Source organism: Protopterus annectens, chromosome 1.part1, assembly GCF_019279795.1.
Source record: "Protopterus annectens isolate FY-2018-M chromosome 1.part1, PAN1.0, whole genome shotgun sequence".
Taxonomy (NCBI): domain Eukaryota; kingdom Metazoa; phylum Chordata; order Ceratodontiformes; family Protopteridae; genus Protopterus; species Protopterus annectens.
Window position 1 is genome coordinate 841,149,900 of NC_056726.1, and position 27,845 is coordinate 841,177,744.

At 44.6% G+C, this 27,845-nt stretch overlaps 1 protein-coding gene across 1 annotated transcript in view; it reads right to left on the minus strand.

Annotated features, from left to right (window-relative positions):
• The window catches only part of TAF1C (TATA-box binding protein associated factor, RNA polymerase I subunit C), a 1,469,099-nt gene that overhangs the window by 1,046,530 nt on the left and 394,724 nt on the right, over positions 1 to 27,845 (minus strand). Inside the window, exon 7 of the mRNA XM_044078672.1 lies at positions 2,993 to 3,234. Within this exon, the coding sequence (XP_043934607.1) occupies positions 2,993 to 3,234 (242 nt within the window). The remainder of the gene's footprint in view (positions 1 to 2,992; positions 3,235 to 27,845) is intronic.

The window sequence follows — 27,845 nt, forward strand, 5'->3', positions numbered from 1 at the left end:
ATCTAAAATTTTTAATTTGTAGGGCCAAAACCCAAGGGGATACAACTACGCATGGTCACAAACCTGGGTCATTGGTAATCATATGTTTTGGCACATGTCCTCTTGTCTTGGTGTATTTGGTGGTGCTCTACAGTACGGCATATGTACTAAAAAGTATATGCAATGTTACACAACATTATACTGAGAATCAGTTGCAGCAAGAAAGGCATACACAGGAGGGATGTGTGTCACCACACCAGGCAGTGGGATGGTCATGCCAGATGAAGGGGACACAGTATGCCACTGCATTGGCCATAAAGTAGTGAATGGCACATAGCTTTAAGCCATAGCAAAATATATATACACTGCAGCAGAAATGGTGCATGCAAACTTACCACCAGACTGTGCTTACCCACACACAAGATTAACCATACTGTGCATCAGACATAGGCAATCAAAGTAACAAAGTTTAAAGGCAACAATAGTTATTTGCAGAGATGGGGGCAGGAAAATAAATGTGCACTCTCTTCCACATGGAACTGTGTTAAGTGTTATAGTAACTAAAAAAAACCAACATTTTGCAGTGTATGTGTCTGATGTGGGAGTGAAGGGGGACCATTGTAAAATACTTTGGGAGGGAAGCCACTGCCACCTTGTGTGTGTGTGTGTGTGTGTGTGTGTGTGTGTCTAGAAGTGTGAATGCAAGCTGAATGAGCATGGGTGTGGTGGCGGGACATTGCAGCACTGTGGCAAGGTATTACAGACCGGTCCAGGGCACCCACTGAATTAGTGCAGCAATCCTGTGCATGCCCCCTCTCCCCATGGGAGATACATTTCTCAAGAGTTTCACAAGTAGTAATAGGGCCTTGGCTAGAGGTTGGTGTGCTGCGTGACTGAGACACCCTCTACCAGACATGGCACTGGCACAACCACCACACCCTCGTAGACAACCTTTACTGCTACACACATTTCCATACTAAATGTTGCTGTGGAGGTAGTGGCACTCTATGATCTTAACTTAGGCCTCTCACATGCATGGCAGCCATTAGCACTACAGTCACAGATGGACCAGCCAACCACTGTGGGAAAGCAATGAGACTGATCACCCCAAGAAGAAACTCCCCTGGCTTCATCAATAGGGATTTGGCAGAAGGGCTGCCTCCTGTAGCTCTGCCCTCCCAAACAAGATGAGCAGCATACTTTTGGTGTCTTTAATTATATAGGTGGTACTATGTCTGATCTACCTATAGTTTCAGTCTTGGGCACCAAGAGCTTTGATATCTGCAACATGCTAACCTACCACCTGACAGCTTACCCATGCATAGACTAATGGCAGCTCCAGTCAGAGTACTCCTAGATGAACATCAGTCGGCCATACAGATGAAGAGCCTACAACAAGATTTCATTCTGTGTGTAGGAAAACTTACATTTTCATGCCTTTCCTTTACCAGGTATGAAACAGTGTGGAGAAAAAAATATACCCCACAAATATATCAGTAAGCAATGCCTTTCATATGACACTATCTGCAGTAAGCTTAAAAAGCTGAGTCATGGTCATGTTAATATCTAAACATAATGGGTTGAAAGACTGATTATATGGCACAGTCATAGGTATTTACTAAACGTCATCAGCTCTTCTTCCCCAGTCACACTGAGGAACAAACTGCGAACAGGCAGGTAACCTTATCCAGTAGGCTGGCTATGCCTCACATCTAAGACAAGCTAAAGCTATCAAGGCACACAGTGGGCATCACTGAAATCAGTACACTGCCTGCAAGTATGCATCATGGTTTGACTTACAAAGTAAGGCACTATACGGCTGTGTGATGATTCCTATATCCCATCCAACCCTACTTTAGAAAAAAATATTATGCAAGGCTTGAAAGCACAGCATTCTATACAAAGACTTCCCAAATTAACTGAAGTTATGCTTTTCCCACCTGTACAATATGCAGGCCCAGGTAAACTGTACAGGAGTCCCACAACAGCAGCAGACCCCAGTACTGAAACATGCACAAGCTCTTCCTCCACAGAATGCAACTGCTGTACAAATTCACAAATTTTTAGTGTAATACTTTTAAATGCCGACTTGCAAATTCCCTGAAAGGACTTTTCTGCAGTTACATTTTAGCAGTGTCATTGGAGCAGCAGGTAGTGCATATTCCTTTGGTGCAGAAGGCTGTGGTTTCCATTTCCAGAGTAGGTAGCTGGAGTGCTGACATTGCACTGCAGCATAAGGAAAGTGTTGCACTTGTGTGTGTCATCCTTTAGATGAGAAATTAAACCAAGATACCATTTTTTGGAGTTTGTGGTAGCTCAGGTGGCAATAACAGATCCCACCTATCGAAAAAAGTAGGAAAGTTCCCAAATGTCCTGGACAACCTTCTCTCACCAGTATAAATACCACCCTGGGTTTCACCTTAAAAGAGGGAAACAGCCTAGACGGAATAAAGGATAAATAAATGTGTAGCACCCTGTCTTGCTTTCCCCAAACTAACACAGCAAGACTGCTAATTATATGTAGTGTGAGCTCTGAGTTTTCTCATTAACTGATAGTGAGCTCTATGCCACACTGTGCCCAAACACAGTGGGCCGATCACCATCAACACAGTGAGCATGTTTCTGAATCCCAGGGTGTAATTAACTACAGAAATATGCGGTGGGGAAAAATATCACTGCTCTGGAATACCTGATAGTGTCATGGAGGAAAAGTTTTCTTCAAATAAAAATATAAAAATAAATACTTATTCATCACAGTAATAATGAAAATTAAACACATGCAGACAGACTGGACAGCGAATAAAAATGTTTTGAACTTCTGTTTTAAACTTATAATTACTGGCAGTCTCTCTCTAAATAAAACACTCACTAAAAATAGTACTCCCCAGCACAGTGAAATTAATGAAATAAACTGCATCTCTGCTTACCTATACGAATGACAATATAAAACAGATCTTTATAAAATTCACCTACCTAGTCAGTATCAGTCAAACTTTTATATTGGTAAGGATACTGAGCACATTCATTGCCTCTGTGCACGGATAGATGAGACAGCCTTGCTGAAAATCATCTCTGAGTGGAACACAGGCAAGGGCTCCTCCAGCAGAAGCTTTAGTAAACAATATTTCTTTCACTTGTGTTTTCATCTCTCTCTGAATTTCTTCAGCTAGCAAGTCCACTGGGATATCACAAAGCCAGTCATTCATAAGTACGCTCATTTTCTTTGAGGCAGAGCTGTAACATGAAAACTGACAACTGGAACAAAAACATGGAGATAACAATGTAATATAAGTTGTGAAGAAGTAACCAAGGTAACAGGAAAAAAAATCGATGCATACATTAACTACTTAACTGTTGTCCAAAGTACTGTCCCTTTAAATTGCTAACTGGCTATTTCTGCTGCTCGCATATAAAATATTGTACAGCTCAAACTATGCCAGTAACATTGCCTAAAACTGGACTATCTATATAACTTTCTCAGAATGGACTCCCCTTAAAACGAAAAGTGCTTCTGTATCTTAGAATTTATGGAAAAAATCAATTTTAAATGCTTCACCACATACAAAGAAAGATTACCAAACAAAACCATACACTTTTTATGGCTGCAGTCACACCACCATGTATTTACATTTCGATAGGTTTATAGGTTTTTGTTTGCTTTGCTGTAAATTCAGCATATTTGTTCCCTGCTGCCTGCTTGGTAAATGTTCCACCATGTACCTACCTATGTTAATTTACTAAGGCAATTAGGCCTGAATTCCATCCTAACCTCAAATAAGATCCTTTCAACTGTTGCAAGATAATCTTATGACATTTTCAGAAGACTCCTAAATAATACCACTTACATTTTGTTTTGCAAAGCCTAACAGCTTTTATGGAAAGTAAACATAATCTCAAATATCTGTATGCCTGTCAGAAGATATGTATTTTGCATTAACGTAAAATGACAAAAAAAATCACTTCTTCCTAAAAAAAAAAAAAAAAAAAGTATAATTTATGGCTCTCATTTATTAAAACCACACAAATATATGTACATATACGTTAATATAATATATATATATATATATATATATATATATATATATATATATATATGGGGTCTACTGCTTTTGGTCGAATTACATTTGGTCGAAAATTATTTCAGGCAGCCCACTTCACCGAAAATGCATTTCACTGAAAACCCATTTGGTCGTATTCCATTTGGTCGAAAATGGAATACAGCCCCTACCCTACTGCAGTGCGACCCTAAAGTGAGAATATAAAGTTGGGGGGCGTAAGGGGGCATAGCCAACCCACATATTTGCAGTATATTCACTAGTATATACTTGTGTATCCATTTAAAATACACAAAAATATAACGTCAGTAAAATCTAGCTGCCCCCCACACACCCCTAACTTTATATTATCACTCCAGGGTCACAATGGAGTGGAGCAGGGGGTATATTCCATTTTCGACCAAATGAGCTTTCAATCAAATGAGCTTTCAGTGAAGTGGGCTGCCTGAAATCATTTTCGACTAAATGTAATTTGGCCAAAAGCAATAGATCCATAGATATATATATATATATATGATTCTGACACATACTTTGTCAGTCTGAAACAATGCAAAACATACATTCTTTGAGAATCAAGCGGCAAAAACAGAGCACACCAATGGCTATACAAGACTACTGGTCAAACCTAGAAATAAAGTTCACTTGTCTGTAACCATATGAAGCACTATAGCACATTTTTTGGAATAATAGCTGTAAAAACATATACACCTACATCTTCATGCAATGCAGCTTATTCCACATGGATTCTTATGGGGTGGGGGGCTGAATCACAAGTCCAGTTAAAGAATTAAAAAAACGTTCTAGGCCATTAGTGTACTCAGCATACTGAGCATAAATTCAATACATCAAACAAAATGGAAACAGCAGAAGGCCAAATGTCAAACTATGACAAGTTAAGGTATAAGGGATCAAAAGCCTTTGGTTCCCATCTATGAAAGGCATCATATCTCAGACCTCGTTTTGTATCTCATTAATAAATTTTAAGGTAATGTAAACAGAGTACTCGGCTACCAAACACACAAAAGGAATGTTTAACAGCAGGGAGACCAGTGCAACATAATCAAATTTGACCCCATTACTGCAGTTGCAAGAAAGCATGGTACTGAAGCAATGGTGTTTTACAAATGAAAACATGGTGAATATCTATCATTTTATTTCTGTTGTAATGAAAATTCAATGAGGAAATATTCTAGGCCTTTATTGTTTTCTGCATTTATTTATTTAATTTATTTTACATTTGGTTCCTGGGAAAGTCCAACTAGACAAAGTCCTTTTTCAGCAGAGGCCCAGAGAAAAAAGGAAAGGCTCCACATTAATGCACATAAAACATTACAATAAATGAAGGATACAAAAAAAAAAAAAAAAAAATCAATCACAGAGCTAATATATACAATTTTACAAAGTTAGGGAAAGTGTGATGCATGAAGGGTTACAATAAATGAAGGATACACAAATGTAGTACAAAGAAACTATTACATACAGTTTTACAAGTAAGGGAAAGTATCATGATACAGGTAGTGTGATAAGAGACATCAATCATAAATATCATCTGTCTGACAGATCTAGGACATTACCTACATTTCATAAGTCAGAGAAATAGACAAGAGGTCATGCACAGAACATGTTTGATTACACAGGGCAGATGCTGAATTACAGAAGGCATCATTACTGGGTACATTGCGGGTGATGTGAAGAGCACTTCTGGCTGACATCAAAAAGTGAAAAGTACAGTTGTGTACACTAACCATAAATGTAGATGTTCAAGTGTATTCACTGTTGCAGTCATCACCTGTGGTTTATCCATGCTGTGGTATCCCGCGGCCGGCCCGAATACCAGAGTCAATGTTTTTTCTGCTTCAGCTGCTGCTGCTTGCTGACTAATGTCAGGATGTCAGTGCTATAAAGGAAGCAGCTGATGGCATTACATCAGTTTTTCTTGCCCTAACCATTCAGAGGCCCAAGTAAATATGGTAAAGTGGTCCTGGTGGCTAAAAGCCACCGTTAGAAGCTTATGCCTCCCTAAAGAAAGAAGATACGAGGGGGAAGGAGGAAGGGAAAAGTACAGTTTTGTACCTACCATAAATGTAGATGTTCGAGGATCCACATTGCTGCAGTCCTAACTATTGGGTAGTCCGCTGTCCAGTCGGCCCGAATACCAGAGTATATGGCTGACGTCGGTCAGGGCGCATTAGACTGACGTCAGTACGTCAGGGTACTAATGCGCATGACCGACGTCATATCCTCAGTCTTTTCTTGCCCCAGATGTCAGAAGACCCTAAAAAGACAAGGCCCAACATACCTGCACCAAAAATATGTACAATATATACAAAAATATATACAAAAATACCAGCATATAACCTCACCTACACAACCACCCCTAAACACAGAGGGAAGGAGGGAGGGTAATTGGACTGCAGCAATGTGGATCCTCGAACATCTACATTTATGGTAGGTACAAAACTGTACTATGTTCTTCATTCCACATTGCTGCAGTCCTAACTATTGGGTAGAATCCCAAAGCAGAGGTAAGCGAGGCTGGCAAATCATAAAGGAGCAGGAGCTGACAACATGCCTTGCAAAATAGCTGTGGCAAAACCAGCCCTAGACTTAGAGTAGAGAGGAAGGTGATAATGCTTAGAGAAAGTATGCACTGAACTCCAAGTAGCTGCCTCCAAAATATCCTTAGTTGCCACCCCCCTTAGAAATGCTGTTGAAGTGGCAGTAGCCCTAGTGGAATGAGGCCTAATCCCAGCTGGAATCTCCTTGCCATGATGGGAATAACAAAATGCAATGCAAAACCCAATCCACCTAGAAATAGTTTGTTTTGACACAGGCTTGCCCTGCGAACTCAAAGCAAAAGAAACAAACAACTGCTGAGACTGCCTAAAATCCTTAGTCCTGCTTAAATAATAACGCAATTGCCTGTGTACATCTAAAGTGTGCAAAATCTTTATCCATTTATTTTGGGGTTCTGCATAAAAAGTAGGCAAATGAATAGTTTGGTTTAAAGCCACACTAGAAACCACCTTAGGCATAAAGGAAGGATTAGTACGTAATGATACCCTGTCCTTATGGAAAATCAAAAAGGGCTCTACTGCCATAAGGGCCTGCAACTCAGACACCCTTCTTGCAGAAGTAATAGCCAACAGAAAAGCAGTCTTCCATGACAAGTATTTCAATTCAGCAGTAGCCGCAGGCTCAAAAGGTTGTAGAGTAAGTTTTTCCAACACAAAATTGAGATCCCAAGCAGGAGTAGGAGCTCTACGGGGGTCTTATATTCTTTGCCCTCTGAGAAACTGCTTGAACAAAGGATGCGAAAACAAAGGTGGGTCACAATCATAGTGAGCTGAAATTGCTGCAGCATGAATCTTGATGGAAGAGAAGGACAAACCTTTGTCCAATAACTCAGTAAGATATTGAAGAGCCACACTCAAATTAGGCTCAAATCTCTAAATTCTTTGCTGTACTCCAAAATAAAAATCTCTTCCATTTTTCTCGTACACTTTCCTTGTACTAGGTCTTCTAGCTTCCATAATCACATTTAAAACTTGTTGAGGAAGTTGAGACCTGCTGTGTCAACATAGAATATGCCAGGCTGTTAGATGAAGAGAGTGAAGCTTGACATTGAGGAGATGACCGTCCTTCTGAGACAACAGATGTGGAATCAAAGGTAAAGGCCATGGAGGCTTCCTTACCAGACTCCTTAGTAGTGGATACCAGTGTTGCCGAGGCCAATCTGGAGCTATTAAAATCATCCTTGGCTTGTCTTGTCTGACCTTTAAGAGCACCTTTGGAAGAAGAGGCAGAGGTGGAAAGGCATACACATGAAGATTTTTCCAACTGAAAGACAGAGCATCCACTTTCCAAGCTGTGTGATGAAACCCTTTGTGCAAAACTTTGGCAGCTGGTGGTTTAGTGGAGAAGCGAACAGATCTATGTCTGGAGTTCCCCATGACACTGTCAATTTCTGAAATACATGAAGATCCAGTTTCCACTGTGGGGATCCATGATTTGTCTGCTTAACACATCTGCTAAGGAGTTCTGTGCTCCCGCAGAAACCTTGCCTGAAGAGTTAGTTGCAAGCTGAGCGCAGTCTCCCATAAAATCATTGCTTGCCTGCATAGAGGATAAGAATGTGTTCCCCTTGTTTGTTGATGTACCACATGACAGTTGTGTTGTCTGTTAGAATCAACACCTGCCCTGGAAGAAGTAACTCCTTGAAAGCCATTAATGCAAACTGGACTGCTAACATCTCCTTCATGTTGATATGTAGATGCTGTAGTCTGGCAGGCCACTTGTCTTGTATCCACTTTCCATTCAGATGAGCTCCCCAAGCAATGTCCGAGGCATCTGTCGTTAAAATCTGACTCGCCTCTGGCCGGGTCACAGAGAGTCCCTTGTTTAGGTGACATTCCTGAGCCCACCACAAAAATTCTTTTTGAAGGCAAGGTATTATTTGAATGACAGTGTCCAAATCCTGGCAGTGCTGTGTCCATACATTCTTGAGGTACCATTGCAGCTTCCTCATATGCAGTTTGGCATTGGGAAGCACCAGAATACAAGATGCCATGAACCCTAATGCTTGAAGGACTGTCCTTGCAGTCAGCACGGACTGATGAGATAGTTGATGGAAGTAAAGGGATAGACTCTTTTGTTTGTCCGGGGTTAAAAAGGCCATCTGGGCTGCTGTATTCAGTCTCACACCCAGAAAGCACATGTCTTGAGAGGGTACTAGACTGGACTTTATTTCGTTCACAGAATACCCTAGGCATCTTAGCACTGCTATAACATATTCCAGATGCTGTAGAAGTTCTTCCTTTTCTTGAGCCAGAATCAGGCAGTCGTCCAAGTAAGGATAGATTTGAATTCCTTTTAGCCTGAAGTAAGCTATCACTGGAGCCAGAACCTTTGTGAATACTCTGGGCGAGTAGATAAGCCAAAGGGCAATGCAGAGAACTGATAATGAGAATTTCCAGCTCGAAAACGCAGATACTTCCTGCAACTTATTCTTATAGGCACATGAAGGTAAGCTTCCTTGAGATCTAAAGTTACCATCCAGTGATCTTTGCCCAGCAGAGGTAAAAGCTGTTGTAACGTCAACATCTTGAACTTGGGAATGTCCAGATAAGTGTTGAGGATAGATAAATCCAAAATTGGTCTCCACGTGTTCCCCTTCTTTGGTACTAGGAACAGGCGAGAATAAAATCCTAGGCCCCTTTCTGATACAGGGACTGGCTGAATGGCCCCTATTTGGAGCAACAGAGAAATTTGCTTGTGAGCCTCTTTCCTTTGTGGAGGAGGAACGTCTGGCATGCCTTTGAAAGTGGGTAATGTATGGAAATAAAACCTGTAACCGTGGTGAATGATATCCAACACCCATCTGTCTTGAGTAATTAAATCCCAATTTTCTTTGAAAAGAGACAGTCTTCCTCCCAGAGGAGCTGCCAGACGAGAACCTACTGGCAGCTGAAAAGGCAGGTCATTGGGTCTGTTTACGAAAGGACTGACCCCTGCCCTCACCAGAAGTTGGAGCAGGTGAACTCCTGTCCTAGGCCTAAAAGAACCTTGAGCTCTGCCCCTACCACGCCTAGACCTACCCCTAGACTGGGAATCATAAACAGGATATGTCCATCCCTTAGTAGGCCAATTTCTACTAAACTTGTGGCTGCACCTGCAAAAATCTTTAACAGTTTGCATAGACTTAGCTTTGTCCTCCATTTTCTTTAAAACTGCTTCCACAGGCGAACCAAACAACACATCAGACTGTAAAGGAGCATCCAAAATCCTTGTCTTAACATGTTCAGCTAAATTCTGATCCCTCAACCAGGCATGCCTGCGAAGAACAGAACTAGTGGCAGCCACCCTCGAGGAGGCCTGTACAGCATCAAAACCACATTGCAAAGAATGCTTACCCACTTGTTCAGACACATGAACTAAATCCAGCAACTCTTTACACTCAATACCTTCCGCCAAAGCATCCACCTTAGATTTCAGTTGTGAAAGGAGATAATTTTGATATTTTAGCATGTGAAACTGACAATTCAACCCTCATGGCTAAAGTGGAAGAAGTAAACACTTTCTTTCCCATCTTCCAAAGCCCTTGCCTTTTATCAGTGGGAACGGGTTTTTAACCACAGAGGCCTTAACACCTTTAGGTCCCTGAGAAACAGTTTCGGGTCTGCCCTAGGACTCTTAAAAGATACTTATGAGCTTCAGGCACCCTATAGTACCTATCAGGTTTAACAGGAGCAGGAGGCAAAGAATCAGGGTTCAGGAAGCCTCTGCAAAACATCTTCCACCACATTCAACACAGGAGGTATAGCTAAGGGCCTATGCTGGGGTAAAACAAGAATTCCCTAAGCCTTTTCCTGGAATCAGAGTAATCCTGGCCTTCCCATTTAAAGTGCTCCCTCATGGAATGCAGAGTCTCTGAAAATGAGAAATCCTCAGGAGGAGAAGCTGTAGGAGTGGAATCATCCACATCAGAATCAGAATAAGGAGGGTACTCCTGCAAATCTTCCAGAAGACTCAGAAGCCTCTGAACACTGTTCAAAACTATCAAACTCAGGTTCCACCCTAGGCCTCTTATCAGGGGGGGGCATAGAACCTCTAATCATAGTAATCAAATCTTCTGCCATTTTAAGCATATGTTTTTTAGGCACAGAGCCTGAAGTGGTAGGAGAAGCCCCCACTGAAGCTAAGCTTGGCCTACCTCGCAAAGAAGCTTTGGAAACAGAAGGAGAGGCTCTAACTACCTTAGGAAGAGAGGGAAGAACAGTTACCTGAGAAGCCCCCTCAGCCTGGCCTACCTCCTGAGAAGGCACATCCTGTAACAGTAAAGTCTCTGCCTGAGACTCCAAAGAAACTCCTGGCAAAACCTCTGGCTCCACTGAGCCTTCTAAAGAACCGGCGTCCGGGACTGCCGGTTCATCAACCCTAGGCTTCGCTGTTTTGTCCTTGCGCTTTTTGGGCGAAGCGGGCGTCGGAGCATCCGGCGGCATTTTATAATTGCAACGCTTCCCAAACACTAACCTGGCACAGTCTAACCTTCTCTTAATAGTGCGTTTGTTAAACCTAGCACAAGAGCGGCATCCAACAACGCCGTGCTCAGGCCCTAAACAAGGTATACACAAGGTATGGTAATCCCTATGAGGTATCTGTTTCCCACAAGAAATACAGTTATTCACTTTTTCTGACATCCGGTTAAATACTGAGGCAAGAAAAACCAAAATGTTCTAACGGGTACTTAGCCAACTCTGATTCGGTCTGAAACTCCGACTTCAGAAAATTTCAGAACGCCAACCTGCACTCGCAAAACTGCTTCTGCATCGGACCATGCGGCAAAAAAGACTGAGGATATGACGTCGGTCATGCGCATTAGTACCCTGACGTACTGACGTCAGTCTAATGCGCCCTGACCGACGTCAGCCATATACTCTGGTATTCGGGCCGACTGGACAGCGGACTACCCAATAGTTAGGACTGCAGCAATGTGGAATGAAGAACATCTAGGACTGCAACAGTGAATACACTCTAACATCTACATTTATGGTAAGTGTACACAACTGTACTATGTTCTTCGTGTTTCACTGCTGCAGTCATCACCTGTGGGAGGATTCCCAAAGCTGAGGAGAGGGGTGGTAGGATTAGTAAGAGACCTAGGCATGAGTCAGCATGCCCTGCAGAGGCAAACACTGCCCTAGCCTTAGAAAATAGAGATAGGTGGTAATGCTTGGTAAAGGTATGGACAGAAGTCCAGGTGGCAGCTTCCAGGATGTCCCTGGTGGGAACTCCTCTGAGGAATGCTGTGGAAGTGGAGGCTGCCCTAGTGGAATGGGTTCACATAGACGTGGGGGGGGGGGTTCTCCTTGTAATCTGTAGCAGAAATGGATACAGTGTGATATCCATTTGGAAATGGTTTGTTTGGAAATGGGCTTCCCCTCTGCCCCTGGGGCAAAGCTGGCAAGTAGTTGGTCTGTTTTCCTGAAGGATTTAGTACGGTCCAGATAGTATCTGAGCTGTCTGTGCATGTCTAGTGAGTGCAGAATTCTTTCCCCCTTGTTTTGAGGGTTAGGAAGGAAGGTGAGTAGATGTATGACCTGGCTGAGATTCACATTAGATACCACCTTGGGCATAAAGGAGGGAATAGTCTTCAGGGAGACCCTGTCTGCATGGAAGATGATGAAGGGCTCAATGGCCATCAGTGCCTGAAGTTCTGAAAACCTTCAGGCTGAGGTAATAACTAAGAGAAAAACACTCTTCCGGGAGAGGTACCTTAGATATGCTGAAGTAGCAGGTTTGAAGGGTGGTAAGGTTACTTTTTTCCAAAACATAATTCAGGTCCCAGGATGGAGTGGGAGGCCTTCTAGGAGGTCTGATATTAGAAGCCACTCTGAGGAATTGTTTAATCAACGGATGGGAGAACAGGGGCTGTTCTGTATCAAAATGAGCTGAAATGGCTGAGGCGTGGCTTTTAATAGAGGAAAAGGAGATGTCACTATTAAGTAACTCCGATAAGTAGTCCAGGATAAGAGGGATGGAAGGTTGTGAGGTGTTTCCCCCCTCTGGACTGGCTCCAGGAGCAGAATCTTTTCCATTTTCCTGCTTAAGATTTTCTGGTGCTGGGCCTTCGGGCCTCTGTAATAATATCTAGGACCTGTTTGCTTAACAGGGGCCCCTTGTTTGCCTTTAGAGTATTAGTCATGCTGATATAGTTTGAGAGTCTGCAATCTGGGTGCATCCCCCCCCCCCCCCACACACACACACACACACACACACACACACACACACACACACACACACACACACACACACACACACACCTGAATCAAGAGGTCTGAGATCATGGGAAGCTGCCTGGGAGGCTGTAAGGTCATGCTGCACAGTAAGGGGTAGCAAATGTTGTCTGGGTCAATCTGGAGCAATGAGGATGGCCTTTGGTCTCTACTCCCTTATGTTGATCAGTACCTTGGGAATAAGAGGCAGAGGAGGGAATGTGTACACAAACAGGGTGTTCCAGGGGAAGGTCAAGGCATCCACCTTCCATGCTAGGTGGTGGTACTCCCTGGTACAGAATTTTTTCAGCTGATGGTTGAGATTCAAGCAGAGAGATCCACCTCTGGAGTCCCCCACTCCTGAGTTATTTGTAAAAAGATTTTTCTGTGAAGCTGCCATTCATGGGGGTCCAGTAAGTTTCTGCTTAAGTGGTCTGTCAGGGTGTTGTTGATCCCTAGTAGGTATTGGGCTATTAGGTGTAATCCCATGCAACAGACTGTCAGCCAGAGGTTCATAGCTAGCTTGCACAGAGGGTAAGATTGGGTCCCTCCCTGTTTGTTGATGTACCATATTACTGTGGTGTTGTCTGTTTTGATAAGGAGAACCTTTGGCATGAGATGAGGTTTGAAGGATGTCAGAGCCTTTTGTACTGCCATCCTTTCCTGCTGGTTGATGTGTAAGGGAAGGTGCTGGGCATCCCAAAGACCTTGGGTGCACCTGCCTACTAGGCGAGTGCCCCAAGCAATGTCTGACACGTCAGTGGTAATGGAATGCCCGGTTGAGTGGAGGGCGAAGGAAAGACCGTTGCTGTGGGCACAGGCTCCTGCCCACCAGAGAAACGTAGCCCTTATACAGGGGCTCAGAGGGAGAGAGGTCTCTAGAGATTGGGAGTGCTGACACTAAAGGTTCTTTGGGTACCACTGAAGTCTTCTCCTGTGAAGCCTGGCCAGAAGAATTAGAAAGTGAAGCCTGGCCAGAAGAATTAGAAGGATACAAGATGCCATGCACCTCAAGACTTGCAGGAACTTCTTCGCAGTGAGGTGACTTCTAGAAGCCAGCTGGGTAAAATAGAGAGGCAGGAAGCTCTGCTTCTCTGGGGATAGAAAGGCCATTTGGGATGCTGTGTCCAGCTGTGCTACCAAGAAAATGATCTTCCTGATGGGTGTTTGCTTCGATTTCTTCTTGTTGATGGTGTACCCTAAGGAAGTCAGGAGAGTTTCGACAAAGAGGAGGTCCTTGAGGAGCTTTCCTGTGCAATCTGCCTGAACGAAGCAGTCGTCCAGATAAGGGTGAATCTGTAAATTTTTCTGTCTGCAAAAGGCTATGGTCAGGGCTAAGCATTAGGTGAATACCCTGGGAGCAGAAGATAAGCCACAGGGTAGCGGAGAGAACTAAAAGTGTTGTGAGCCTACTCTAAAGCGAACAGATTTCCTGCTGGATTCCCTTATGGGGATATAGAGGTAGGCATCTTTTAGATCTAGGCTGACTAACCAGGCATTTTTAGTCAGCATAGGCAGCAGCTGCTGCAAAGTTAGCATTCTGAATTTGGGGACCACCAGGGAGGTTCAGAATGGATAGATCCAGGATGGGGCATCAATTGCCCTCTTTTCTGGGAACAAGGAATAGTCTGGAATAAAAGCCTTTGCCTTCTGTAATCTGAGGGGACAGGTTCTACTGCCCTTTGGGATAATGAGAGTTTGGACTTGTTTCAATGCCTCTGCCCACTGATTTGGAGGTAAGTTTGGGTACCCTTTCGGAATTGGGAGTTCGTTGAAGGAGAATTTGTATCTCTGAAAAATTATCCTTAAGACCCATTGGTCTTTTGCTACAGAATGCCAATTTTCTTTGCAGAGGGAGAGCCTTCCTAGTGTATAGAGAGTGAAAACAGGGCAGAGGAGGGAGAGGGGGTCATTGAGAGTTTATGCCATAGAGGGATGGCTTAGAACTCCCAGCTGTCCCTGGGATAGGAGTCTGGGTGGTATGTCCATGTGGGGCTTACCTTGCCCCTGTCTGCTAGGTGCAGGAAAGGACCAGTGCTTTGAGGGAAAATTCCTGCTGAACCTAGGAGGTTGTACCTGAAAGAGATCCTTTACTGTTTGCATAGATTTTGCTTTGTCTTCCATCTTTTTAAGCACCTCTTCTTCTTACTCAAAACAAGCGGTCCTTATCCAAGGGTGTATCAAGTAATTTAGATTTGACATGATCAGGGAGAGGTTGTTCCTTCAATCATGCATGTTTCCTAATGACAGATCCTGACACTGCTGCCCTGCTTGAGGCTTCTAGGGCATTATATCCACAGTGTAAAGCGTGTTTGGCCAGTTGACATGTAGAGTGCAGTAAATCTGCTGACTCTTTCGAACTGGCACAGTCAGGAAAGGTTGAAATATTTTGTTTTAATAGTTCCAAAATGTGCTGTTATATTTTAACATGTAGAACTGACAGTTGAGTGCTCTGATAGCTAAGGTTGCACAGGTGTATACTTTTTTTACCCCATATGTCCACAGCTCTGGAGTCCTTGTCATAAGGAATAAGATTCTTTGCAGAACTGGCCTTAGCTCCTTTTGGTCCCTGTGTAACGACTTGGGGTCTGAAGCAGGACTTCTGTACAGGTATTTGTGAGAATCCGGTACTCTGCAATACCCGTCAGGTTTTCTGGGATCAGGTGGGAGGGTGTCAGGAGCTAAGCTGGATTCATGGAAGACATCATCCACCACCTCTGAGATTGGGGGGATGGCCAAGGATCTGTGCTGGGGCAGGTCTAGAAACTCTCTTAGTCTTGCCTTAGACTGAGGGAAGTCCTGGGATTCCCAATGGAAATGTTCCCTGAGGGTGTGAAGGGTTTCCCCAAAGGAAAGATCTTCTGGTGGTGAGGCAAAAGGAATGGATTCCTCTGATTCTGAATCCTCATAAGCAGTCAGAGGTTGTTGTTCCTCTTCAAAATCTGAATAATCAGACTCCAAACCCTGTTCTGTCAGTATTTCAGGAGAAAGATCTCCTTCCCTGATAAGGTTCATAGGTAGGTACTAGGCTATCTGCCCAAGGGCATTTATAAGCCTAGCCAGAATGTGTTGGCTTTCGCCTCCCCTTTAAATTAGTATCCTGGGCCTCTGTCTAGCAGGGCCACTGAAGTGATCCCAGGGGTAAACCTACGATTTCCCATCCACTCGTCAAGATTTCTCTTGAAGAGAGTCAGCGAGGGGCTCTGCCTAACAAAGTGGGATTTTATTCCAGAGTGAGGGAAGTCTCAAGACAGTAATCTATCCCTCCAGCATGTCCTGTTTATTGTTGTGCTGAGGTTTAGTTCACTGGAGCGTGTGGCTCTAAGAGATTTGGTTTTCTTGAGGTGGAGCATGTCCATTAATTCTGGGTTGGACATGGCCTTGTACGTCAGGCAGAGATCACCTCTGAGCAGGCGGTAAGCAACCGAGTAAGGCTGGAGTTTTTTTAGATGAGCTGCATAGGGCATCTCTTGGAGGCCCATGATCCTCTTGGAGATGTACTTCTTTGGTCTTTCCAGCTGTTGCAGGTGTCGAGTAAGATACATTCCAAATGGGGCATTGTACTCTATCATGGGCCTAATGAGTGATGAGTAGAGGGGCACAATGACCTCTCTTGATCTAGAGGTGAACCCTTTCGTGATTAGGTGGTCTACATAGAAGGAATTTCTAACTACTTTGGCAATGTGATTATCGAAGGAGAGGTTGCTATCTACCTGGGTCCCCAGGTCCCTAATTACATCTTCCATACTTAGTGGATTACCACCTATGTGATAATTTGTGGGCACTTTGTTTTTCCCAAAGGGGATGACTATGCATTTTTTGGCATTCAGCTTGAGGCCATGGTTTTGACACCAGGTATCTGTCTCTGTGAGACCCTTCTGGAGGATGTCTGTGTCAGCCTGTGAGTCGATTATGACCCCCAGTTTGCAGTCATCTGCGAACCTGGTCAGCCATAGTCCTCCCGTGCTTGCCTGTACCTCAGAGAAGTATATACTGAACAGGAGGGGTCCCAGGACTGTGCCCTGTGGAACGCCACTTGTAACTGGTTTAGAGTCGGACATGGCACCCGTGACTCTGACCATGTGTGTTCTGTGAGCCAGTTGGCCACCCATCTCGTGACATAGGGGTTAGTGTTCAAGCTGGTGAGCTTATCTAGGATGCCAGGGTATGGAATGGTGTCGAAGGCCTTAGCGAGGTCCAGGTAGGCTGTGTGGACTACCTTTCCTTCATCTATGGCCTTGGTAACTGTTTCAAAGATGTCAACTAGGTTTAGGAGGCAGGATATGCCTTTAACAAAGCCGAATTGGGTAGGTCTAGTGTCTGGAGGTTCCCAATGTCCCTGTTTATGAGCTCCATGATGATTCGCTCCACAGTTTTGCAGACCAGGCTAGTCAGGCTTATAGGATGATAGTACCCTGGTTCTGTTGTGGCACCACCTTTTTGGAGTGGGATGACTGTTGCTGTACGCCATTCTTTGGGTACATAGCCTGTGGTAAGGCTGAGTCTGAACAGTGAACTTAGGTGAGGGTTTAGTTCCTTTTGGAGTTCGTGTAAGACGCAGCCTGGGACACCATCCAGTCCCATTGATGCTGTGTTCTTAGCTTTGGAGAGGGCTGTTTTTACCCATGTGTCCGTGATGTCTGGGGCTCTGCATTCGTCTGGGATGGACACCGGCCCTTTTGGGGGTGAGGGGGAGGGGGTAAAGTTTGCACTGAACTTGTCAGCCAGGATGTTGGCAATGTCAGTTGGTTCAGTGTATTTTTTGCCATTTTGAACTACCTCAGATTATATCGGAGAGTTACCACCTAGATTTTTGACATAGCTAAAGAAGGCTTTGTGGTTATCTTTGGAGTCCTTGGCAATTTTTCTTTCGAAACTGGCCTTGGATGATTTTATGAGGGATCGTAGTTTCTTGCTAATATTGATCAGTGATGCCTTTCCTTTTTGGGATTTAGCTATATCATGTTTTAGTTTCCTCCTTCTGTTGTAAAGCTTATTTATGGCCAGGGACCACCAGACTGGTTTCCTTTTTTTGGAGGAGTGAGTTTTGGTATTACTTGGGATGGCTCGATCCATGCATCCCTGTAGATGCTCATAGAATGCACTTGTAAAGGATTCTGCGGTTTGGGCAGCATTATCCTTTAGCAAGGGGGCTATGAAACTATCCACCTCAGTCTTGAGAAGTGTGAAGTTGGCTTTTGAAAAGTTTTTCACAGTGGTTTCCTTGACTTGGGGTGGGGTCGGGATGTGGATGTCCAGTGTGATTAGTTTATGATCTGATCTTACCAGCGAAGGGTTTACCTCTAGTGTGAAGCACTGATCCCCCATGTTGGTGATGATCAGGTCCAGTATGTTGTCACCAGTATGTCATAAGATCCTCCGCCATTTTAAGCATTTGAGCTTGGGGTGGTGGAGCAGGAGTAAAATGGTGGCTAGAGGTAGATGTCCTAGGAGTGCCCTTGCTTCTAGGCTTAAAAGTATCCATTGGTCTGAGAGAAACGGTAGTCGGATGAGCAGACGTCATTTTTGTCTATATTCGGTAGTGTGAAAAACCTCCTCAGAAGCCGGTGCCTGTGTCATGGCTCCGGACCCAACCGAGGCAGAGACAACCATAGGCTCAGAAGATGAAGAAGATTTCTGCGGCATGCCGGACTCTGAAAGGGTCTAAGTAGAGGCCTGCAAAGGTATGGGATCGGGCATCAGGGGCTGCGAAGGTGCATCACTGAATTCTGGAAAACTGTTGACCTGCTTAGAGGCAGAGTCTTCAGAAAGCTTAGCCTTGTGTGGTCTGTCTCTATCTTTATCCTTACATTTTTTCGGAATGTCTACAAATTGTTGGCTGACAGACACCATTTCGCTGGCTACAATAAGAGCTCCACGATGAATGGTTCTTGGATTAAAGAGGGCACAGAACCGGCAACAGGGGACGTTGTGGTCTGGGCCTAAACAAGTAACGCAGTATGGATGGAAGTCTCAGTGTGGGATTTGCTTTCCACAGGCAAGACAACTGTTAACTTTTTCGGACATCAGTTAGTGCAAGAAAAAAGGATCCCCAACGGGGTACTTAGCTTTAGACGTTTTCAGCCAGCACACTTGCGAACTGCTTCTGCTACGGGCTCCACGGCAAGAAAGACTGATGTAATGGCGGCTGCCTTCCTTTGTAGCACTGATGTCCTGACGTCAGTCAGCAAGCGACAGCAGCCGACGCAGAAAAACATTGACTCTAGTATTCGGGCTGGCCGAGGGCTACCACAGCAGGGATATCCCCACAGGTGATGACTGCAACAGTGAAACACGAAGAACATCAACACTAATTTCATGAACTTTAATTGTACTTTGACTCAGGAATGGGGTCCACTTCTGTCATAGTATTAGAAACCCAAAAGATTTGGAGAAATAAAAAAGGGAGTTTTTGTGGTGTGCATTGTGGAAATGCGGAGTGAGGAAGGAGACAGCAGACAGTTGTAGGTCAGCAAGTGTGAAATGCAGTTGAAAGAGGGATGGAAGTATAATACTGTGGATCAGGACTACCCAGGAGTGGCACAAGAGCATGTAGTACTAAAACAACTCAACTGGCTCAAGCTCCCATAACAGCTTACATACACACAACCTCCTACATTTTCCCGATCAATGCCCAGCACTGCAAGTATAGTTGTGAAGAATCTTGCCATAAAACTTTAGATGTCCTTCTCTTCTATATGCTGCTGTATCCATAACATAAAGGAGTCTGCCTTGGGTCAAATCATGCATCCATCCATTTTACCAAAGATAGCGGCTACTGCGAAGGTATGTGTAAACTCCCATGTCTCTCAGCGAATGTCAGCCATACAGAGACGTTTGGTAAAAAGCGGACAGCACACACCTACCTCACAACTGAACACCACCGGAACCAGCAACTGCGGAGTGGGTAATCATGAGTCAGGCAAGTGTGAAGGGGAAGGCAGGGTGGGAAAGTATACAGCAGCATATAGAAAAGGAGGACATCTAAAGTTATGGCAAGATTTTACACAACAGTACTATGTCCTTCTATTAATATGCTGCTGTATCCATAACATGAGGGAGAGTGCAAACGCTCATGCTATTAAGAATTGGGTGGAGGAACACAGGAATTTTCCACAAAGCCATGAAGGATGGCTCTGGCAGATCCTGCTCTGGACTTAGAAATGATGTCTAACTTACAGTGTTTGATGAAGGTATGGATAAATGACCAAGTAGCTGCTTCTAAAATGGCAGCTGTATCCAAACCCTTAAAGAAGGCACTTGAGGAGGACATAGCCCTAGTGGAATGTGCCTCCACTGGGAAGGGAAGCCTTCTGGCATGGGCTGTGTAGCAAAAGGAGATAGTTTTAGAGATTCAAGAGGAAATGGTTTGCTTGAAAACAGGATGTCCCAGGGCTCTTGGGTGGTAGGAGACAAAGAGTCTGTCTGATTTACGGATGGATTTGGTCTTGGCCAAATAGTGGAGGATCATTTCAGCAGGGGTTTGAGGCGAAGGTTGATGGCTTGATTCAGGGAAACTTCATTAAAAACTTTGGGCATGGAGGATGGGTTAGTGCATAAACAAACCCTGTCCTGGAAAACTGTAAAGGGAGGAAAGGCTATGAGGGCTTGCAGTTCAGACACCCTTCTGGCTGAAGTAATAGTCATCACGAGGATAGTCTTCCATGTGCAGTGTTGGAGAGAAGAGTTCTTGACTGCCTCAAAGGGTGATAGGATTTAACTTTCCAGAACAAAATTTAGATCCTAGGTGGGATGGGCATCCTTTGAGATCTAAGGTGGAGTACCCCCTTCAAAAATAGCTTAATTTCTAGTCTAGAAGCTAGGGGGTGAGAGGTAGACATGCTGAGATGGCAGATAGGTGTGTTTTAATAGAAGAGTAAGACATTCCAGAGTTCATCAGTTCACACAGGTTAACAGAAAACCACTGGGTGTTCTACTGTCAGTGGTTAGACATTCTGTATTAGACACCACAAAGAAAAACCCTTCCACTTGGATAAATAGGATTTTGTGGTAGCTGGTTTCCTGGCCTCCTGCAGGACCTGAAGCATGTGTAAAAGTGTCTGAAGGGAATCAATGCCCTATCACCCACAATGTAAGGTTCAGGGTGGATAGTTGGGGGTGTATGAGTTCCATTCTCCTGTGTGAGCAGGTCCATCTGGTGGAGTAACTTGTGGTGACTGCCCTTGGCTAGATGATGCATAACAGGGGAAACCAATGCTGCCTTGGCCAATAGGGGGTCACCAACAAGATTTGTGGTTGTTCTCTCTGAATCTTCAGCAGAACCTTTTCTATGAGTGGGAAGGGGGGAATCCATAAGCAAACATCTCCTTTCAAGGAAATAAAATAGCATCCACCACCCTCCACGCTTCAGGAGATGGTAACCTGGAGCAGAAGGCTGGGAGTTGTCTTTTCATGGTGTAGGCAAACAGATATACCTGAGGTATACCCCCATCAATGGACCAGGTCCAGGAGTACATCCCTGTTTAGCATCCATTCGTGGGATTGAGTCATGGTTCTGCTTAGAGCATCTGCCATCACATTTTCTGAAGAAGGAATATAGATGGCTAGAATGGTTATTTGTCTTTGTAGGGTGATTTCCCATGCCTGTAGAGCCAATCTGCACAGGTGGTAGGACTTTACCCCCCCCCCCATTTGTTGATGTACCACAGCACAGTGGTGTTGTCTGTGTACCACTTCAGCACCCCTGGCAGGATTCGATCCTTGAAGATTTGGAAGGGCCAATATCAAGGCTCTCATCTCCTTGATATTGATGCACTCCCTCTGTTGGCCCAGGGTCCAAGTGTTTCTCACTCTCCATTCTCCTAAGGCTGCTCCCCAACCTGTGTCTGAAGCATCTGTGTACAAATCCTGGTTGGGGGGTAAGTGTTGTAGGGGCAAGGCTTGGGTTGGCCGAGATATGGGCTATCCACCAATTTAGTTCCCTGGAAAGACATGGTAAGAAGGGGTACCATAAACTCCAGAGGGTGCAGGTGTTGCTTCCAGACTGTCCTTAAATACTACTGGAATTTCCTCATGTGTAGCCTTGCTAGGCATAATATGGGGATGATGACGGCCATGAATCCCAGGAGCCTGAGAAAAGTACAGTTGTGTACACCTGCCATAAATGTAGATGTTAGAGTGTCTTCACTGTTGCAGTCATAACTGTAGGGTGCTCCTGCCGGCAGGCAGCCCGAGGTCGGCCAGAATCCCAAAGTCTGGGTCCGGCGTCAGCTGTACAAGCTAGTACACTGACGTCAGTACGCTCTGGTACATAGCCCTCAGCCGACGCCATCTTCTCCAGCCTTTCTTTCCCTAGATGTCAGAAGTCCCAATAAATCAGAAATGAATCCAACAAGGAAACACAAATACACCACAAATAAGAGAAAAAGAGGGATAGGAGGGAGGAAAGACTGCAACAGTGAAGACACCGAACATCTACATTTATGGTAGGTGTACACAACTGTACTATGTTCTTCGTGTTTCACTGTTGCAGTCATAACTGTAGGGTGGAATCCCAAAGCAGTGAAAAGGGGAGGAGGCTTAGACAGAAGAAGGGGCAGCAAGAAGACCCTACAAAACAGCAGAGGCAAAGCCTGCCCTGGTCTTAGAATACAGAGGGAGATTGTAGTGCTTGGAAAAGTATGCACAGAACTCCAAGTGGCAGCTTCCAAGATATCCTTGGTAGGAACTCCTCTGAGAAAAGCTGTAGAAGTGGCAGCTGCTCTAGTAGAATGACTTCTCACAGTACCTGGAAACTGTTTCCCATGATGAGTGTAACAAAATCTGATTCCATAATCCATTTGGAAATAGTTTGTTTGAAATAGCTTTTCAAGAGAACTGGAGGCAAAAGAAACAAACAATTGATTACATTTTCTGAACTCTTTAGTCTTGTCCAGGTAAAATCGTAACTGTCTGTGCACATCCAATGAATGCAAAATCCTTTCCCCTTTATTTTGAGGATTAGGAAAGAAAGTAGGAAGGTGAATTGTCTGATTTAAAGCCACTTTGAAATCCCTTAGGCATGAAAGTAGGATTAGTCCTCAAGGATACTCTGTCCTGGTGGAAAATAAGGTATGGTTCCACAGCCATGAGAGCTTGCAACTCTGAGACCCTTCTGGCAGAAGTCAATGCTAACAAAAGAACTGTCTCCAAGATAAAAACTTAATATCTGAAGATGCAGCAGGCTCAAAAGGAGGCAAAGTAAGTTTTTCTAAAACATAATTAAGATCCCAAGCAGGAACAGGAGGGGTCCTGGGAGGTCTTAAATTCTTGGCCCCTCTCAAGAATTGTCTCACCAAAGGATGAGAAAAAAACAGGAGGATCAGAATTGAAATGAGCAGAAATAGCAGAAGCATGAATCTTAATGGAAGAAAAGGAAAGTCCTTTAGACAAAAGATCCGAAAGGTAATGCAATATAGAAGAGAGATCAGGCACCAGAGGGTCCGAGCCTCGGTCCTGCATCCAAATACAAAACCTCTTCCATTTAGAGGCATAGGATTTTCTAGTGCTAGGCCGTCTAGCTTCTAGAAGAACATCCAAAACTTGTTTGGGAAGGCTAGAAGAAATCAAATTCCTTTGAAGAGCCAAGCTGCCAGGCAAAGGGTCTTGAGTTTGGGATGTAGTAACCGACCCTGATGCTGGGACAGAAGAGAAGGGTTCAGAGGGAGAATCCAAGGAGGCTCCAAGAACAGGTGCTTTAAAGTGGGATACCAAAACTGTCGAGACCAATTTGGAGCAATCAAGATGAGGAACTTGGGCTTGTCCTGTTTTATCTTCAGTAATACCCGAGGTAGTAGAGGAAGAGGAGGAAGGCATATCCCTAAAGGCTTCTCCAGCTGAAGGACAGGGCATCCACTTTCCAAGCTGTCTTGTGGAAGGACCTGGTGCAAAAGCGAGGCAGCTGATGATTGAGATGGGAAGCAAACAGATCTATCTGGGGACATCCCCAAACTGCAGTAATCCTGTTGAATAAGTTGGTGTCTAGCATCCACTCGTGAGGATCTGAAATGTTTCTGCTCAGGCTGTCTGCTAAGAGATTCTGTTCTCCTGGAATGAATTGAGCCTGGAGATGTAGATTCAGATTTAGAGCTGTGTCCCATAAAGCTATAGCTAGTCTGCAAAGGGGTACGAATGAGAACCCCTGCTTGTTTATGTACCACATGACTGTGGTGTTGTCTTAGTGCGACTAGCAGAGGCCCTGGTTGCAAAAAATTCTTGAAGGCTAGAAGAGCATTTTGAACTGCCAACATTTCCTTCAGATTGATGTGCCAGTGAAGATGGTCCTTTGTCCAGGTTCCCTGCTGGCAACTGTCTAGAAAGTGTGCTCCCAAGCATAATCCGGCGTCCGTGGTTATGATTTGAGAAGGTTGAGGTAGACGAAAGGCTTTCCTTCGTTTAAAGCACACACCTGGACCACCAGAGGAACTCCTTCTGGAGGCAGGGGATCAGAGGAATCAGAATGTCCAGATCGTGGTAATGCTGCGACCATACACTTTTCAGATACCATTGAAGCTTTCTCATGAAGCCTTGCATTTGGAATCAACAGAATGCAGGAAGCCATGTAGCCCAGAGCCTGCAGGAATTTCCTTGCAGTGAGCTGAGATAGAGTTGCCAAGGTGTTGAAAATTGTAGCCAGCTGTGATTGTTTTTCTGGAGTGAGGAAGGCCCTTTGTAAGGTCGTATTTAAGAGAGCTCCCAAGAACATAATTTGTTGAGAAGGGATCAAATGTGACTTTTTTGTGTTCACTGAGAATCCCAGAAGGAAGAGAAGACGTTGAACAAATTCCAGATGTTGAAGTAGAAGATCCTTGCTGTCTGCCTGAATAAGGCAGTCGCCCAAATAGGGGTAAATCTGAATCCCTGAAGTCTGCAATAAGCCACTACTGGTGCCAGGCACTTGGTAAAAAACCTCTGGGCAGTAGATAAACCAAAGGGCAGTGCAGAGAATTGAAAGTGTCTCGAACCTGCCTTGAATCTGAGGAATTTCCTGCGTTCCTGTCTGATGGGAATGTGTAAGTAGGCTTCCTTTAAGTCCAATGTCACCATCCAGGCGTCCTGAGAGAGCATTGGAATTAGTTGCTGCAGAGTAAGCATCTTGAATTTTGGAATTTCCAAAAAGGTGTTTAACACAGAAAGGTCCTGAATAGGTCTCCATGAGCTTTGTTTTCTTGGAACCAGAAACAGTCTTGAATAAAAACCTTTTCCCATCTCTGAGAGTGGAACAGGCTCTATGGCTCTCATGGCCAGAAGAGCATCCACTTGATTTAAGGCCTCTGACCATTGATGTCTTGGCAGATCTGGCCAACCGTAAGCCCTTGGCAGAGTATGAAAGTGGAATTTGTAGCCTTTTAAAATCACGTCCAATACCCATCTGTCCTGGGTAATATGAGTCCAATTTCTGTAAAAAAAGAGACAGTTTTAAATCGAGAGGGGCATCCAGGTGAAGGGGTCCTGTAGCCCAACCGAGAGAGTTATTGAGTTTGTTTTCTTTGAGATTGGGATCTGTCTTCTCCCCTTCTAGGTGAAGAAGCAGTCCATTGTCTAGATCTGTAAGAGGCCTGAGCTTGACCACGACCTCTGGAGCATCTATATCTTCCCCTTTGAGGCCTGTCAGACGTGGGAAAGGACCAATTTTTGAAGGGCCAATTCCTGGAAAATCTAGGAGGCTGGACTTGCAAGAAATCTTTTACAGTTTGCATAGATTTTGCCTTTTTTTCCATCTTTTTAATAACCTCCTCAGCTTTAGATCCAAAAAGAACATTGTGTTAAACAGGGGCATCTAATAACTTAGCCTTAACCTGTTCAGGTAAACTTTGTTCACGAAGCCAGGCATGTCTCCTGATAACAGTGTCAGAGGCTGCAGCCCTGCAAGAAGCATCCAAGGCATCAAAACCACAATGCAAACTATGTTTGTTCACTTGTTCAGTTGCATGCAATACATCCTGAAGTTCCTTATCCTCTGCACATGCAGGAAGGGAAGCAAGCTTTTGCTTTAAAACAGACAAAAGAAATTGCTGATACTTAAACATATGAAACTGGCAATTTAAAGGCCCTTACAGACAGGGTAGCAGAAGTATATATCTTTTTTCCCCACCTGTCTAAAGCACGAGAATCCTTCTCAGAGGGAATAGGATTCTTAGAAGTAGCAGCCTTAGAGCCCTGAGAAATAGTTTCAGGATCCGCAGAAGGGTTCTTAAATAAGAATAAATGAGAGTCAGGAACCCTATAAAACCTATCAGGCTTAGAAGGAGCAGGAGGCATGGAATCAGGATTCAAATTAGCCTCAGAAAAAGCATCATCCACAATGTCAAGAACAGGAGGGATAGCTAAAGGCCTATGTTGAGGAAGAAGAAGGAATTCTCTAAGCCTCTTCTTGGAAGCAGAATACTCCTGACCCTCCCAATGAAAATGTTCCCTCATCTCATGCAAGGTTTCCCCAAAAGAGAAATCTTCAGGTGGAGAGGCAGAGGGCAAAGAGTCCTCAGCATCCGAATCCTCATAAGGAGGAAAATAATACTCCTGATCAGAGGAAGAGACAGAAGATACAGAAGCCTGGTCAGAGGAATCCAGAGGAACATCCTGTAGAGGCCTTTTTTCAGGTGGGGGGTGAGAACCCCTAATCATGGTAAGTAAATCTTCAGCCATCTTTAATAATTGCTTCTGTGTCCTGGGAGTAGATTCAGAAGTAGCTTGGGCAGGAACTTTTAGACTTAACAGGAGTCTTTGTCTTTGCCTTTGAAATAGTGATGTGAGTAGGTGAAAACCCCCTCAGAAGCCGGTACCTGCACAGCGGTTCCGGACCCATCTGAGGGCGGCGTCGAAGGTCCTGCAGCAGTTAAAATAGTAGGCCTTGATGGCTCCCCATGGGAGTCCGTATCGGCCATCGGTTCAGAAGCGGCGGAAGACAGGGGCTGCAAAAGCACCTCACTGACGACAGCTGAACCGGACGCTGGCTCCAGCTGCAACGAGTCCTGTTTGGACCTCGGAAGCCTGTCTTTGTCTTGCTTCTTTGAATTCGGTAGTGTCTGGCGACATTCTATAATTGAAGCATCTGCCAAAATAATTTAGAGCCCAATGATACCTGCGCTTGATAGTACGAGAATTGAGCCTGGCACAGAACCGACAAGAAAGCGTGGTCAGGGCCTAAGCAAGGTAGACAGTAAGAGTGGAAATCTTTATGAGGTATTTGTTTCCACACGATATACAATTATTAACTTTTTCTGACATCGGAGGAACAAGAAAAGATTCTAACGGGTACTTAGCTTTGAGAAGAGAAGTAAGAACGGACCGACAACAACAAAATACGCTGTTCGAAAATCGCCAACCAACGACTTGCGAGCTGCTTTCCACCGCACGGCAAGAAAGACTGGAGAAGATGGCGTCGGCTGAGGGCTATGTACCAGAGCCGCACTGACCGCCAGGGTACTAAGCACAGCGGCGGACCCAGACTTTGGGATTCTGGCCGACCTCGGGCTGCCTGCCGGCAGGAGCACCCTACAGTTATGACTGCAACAGTAAAACACGAAGAACATCTCCCTGGCCAACAGGGCTTGATGAGGGAACATCCCCTTGAAATAGGGACTGAGGGACTGAAGTTTGCCTGGGGGAAGACTGTCCATCATTTGTCCTGTTAAGATCCTGTATCCTAAGAACACATGATCCTGTGAGGGTGTCAGGAAGGATTTTTGAAGGTTTATGGTGAACCCCAGGCCTCTCAAGAGAGAGATAGTGAAGTCTAGGTCCTGTAAGACCAATTGAGGGGACGGGGCCCGGATCAGGATATTGTCCAAACAGGGGAAGAGTTGGATCCCCCGAATTCTGGCAAAGGCTGGGGCTAGTTTGAATCCCCAGCATTCTGGCAAAGGCAATGACTGGGGCTAGGCACTTTGTGAACACTCTAGTGGCCACAATGAAAAGCACAGAACTGAAAACGCACAGAATCCCCTGAGCAATGGAATAATTTCCTGAAAAGGGAATGGATAGGAATGTGTAAGTGGGCATCTTATTATATCTAAGGACACCATGAAAGCCTGAGGGA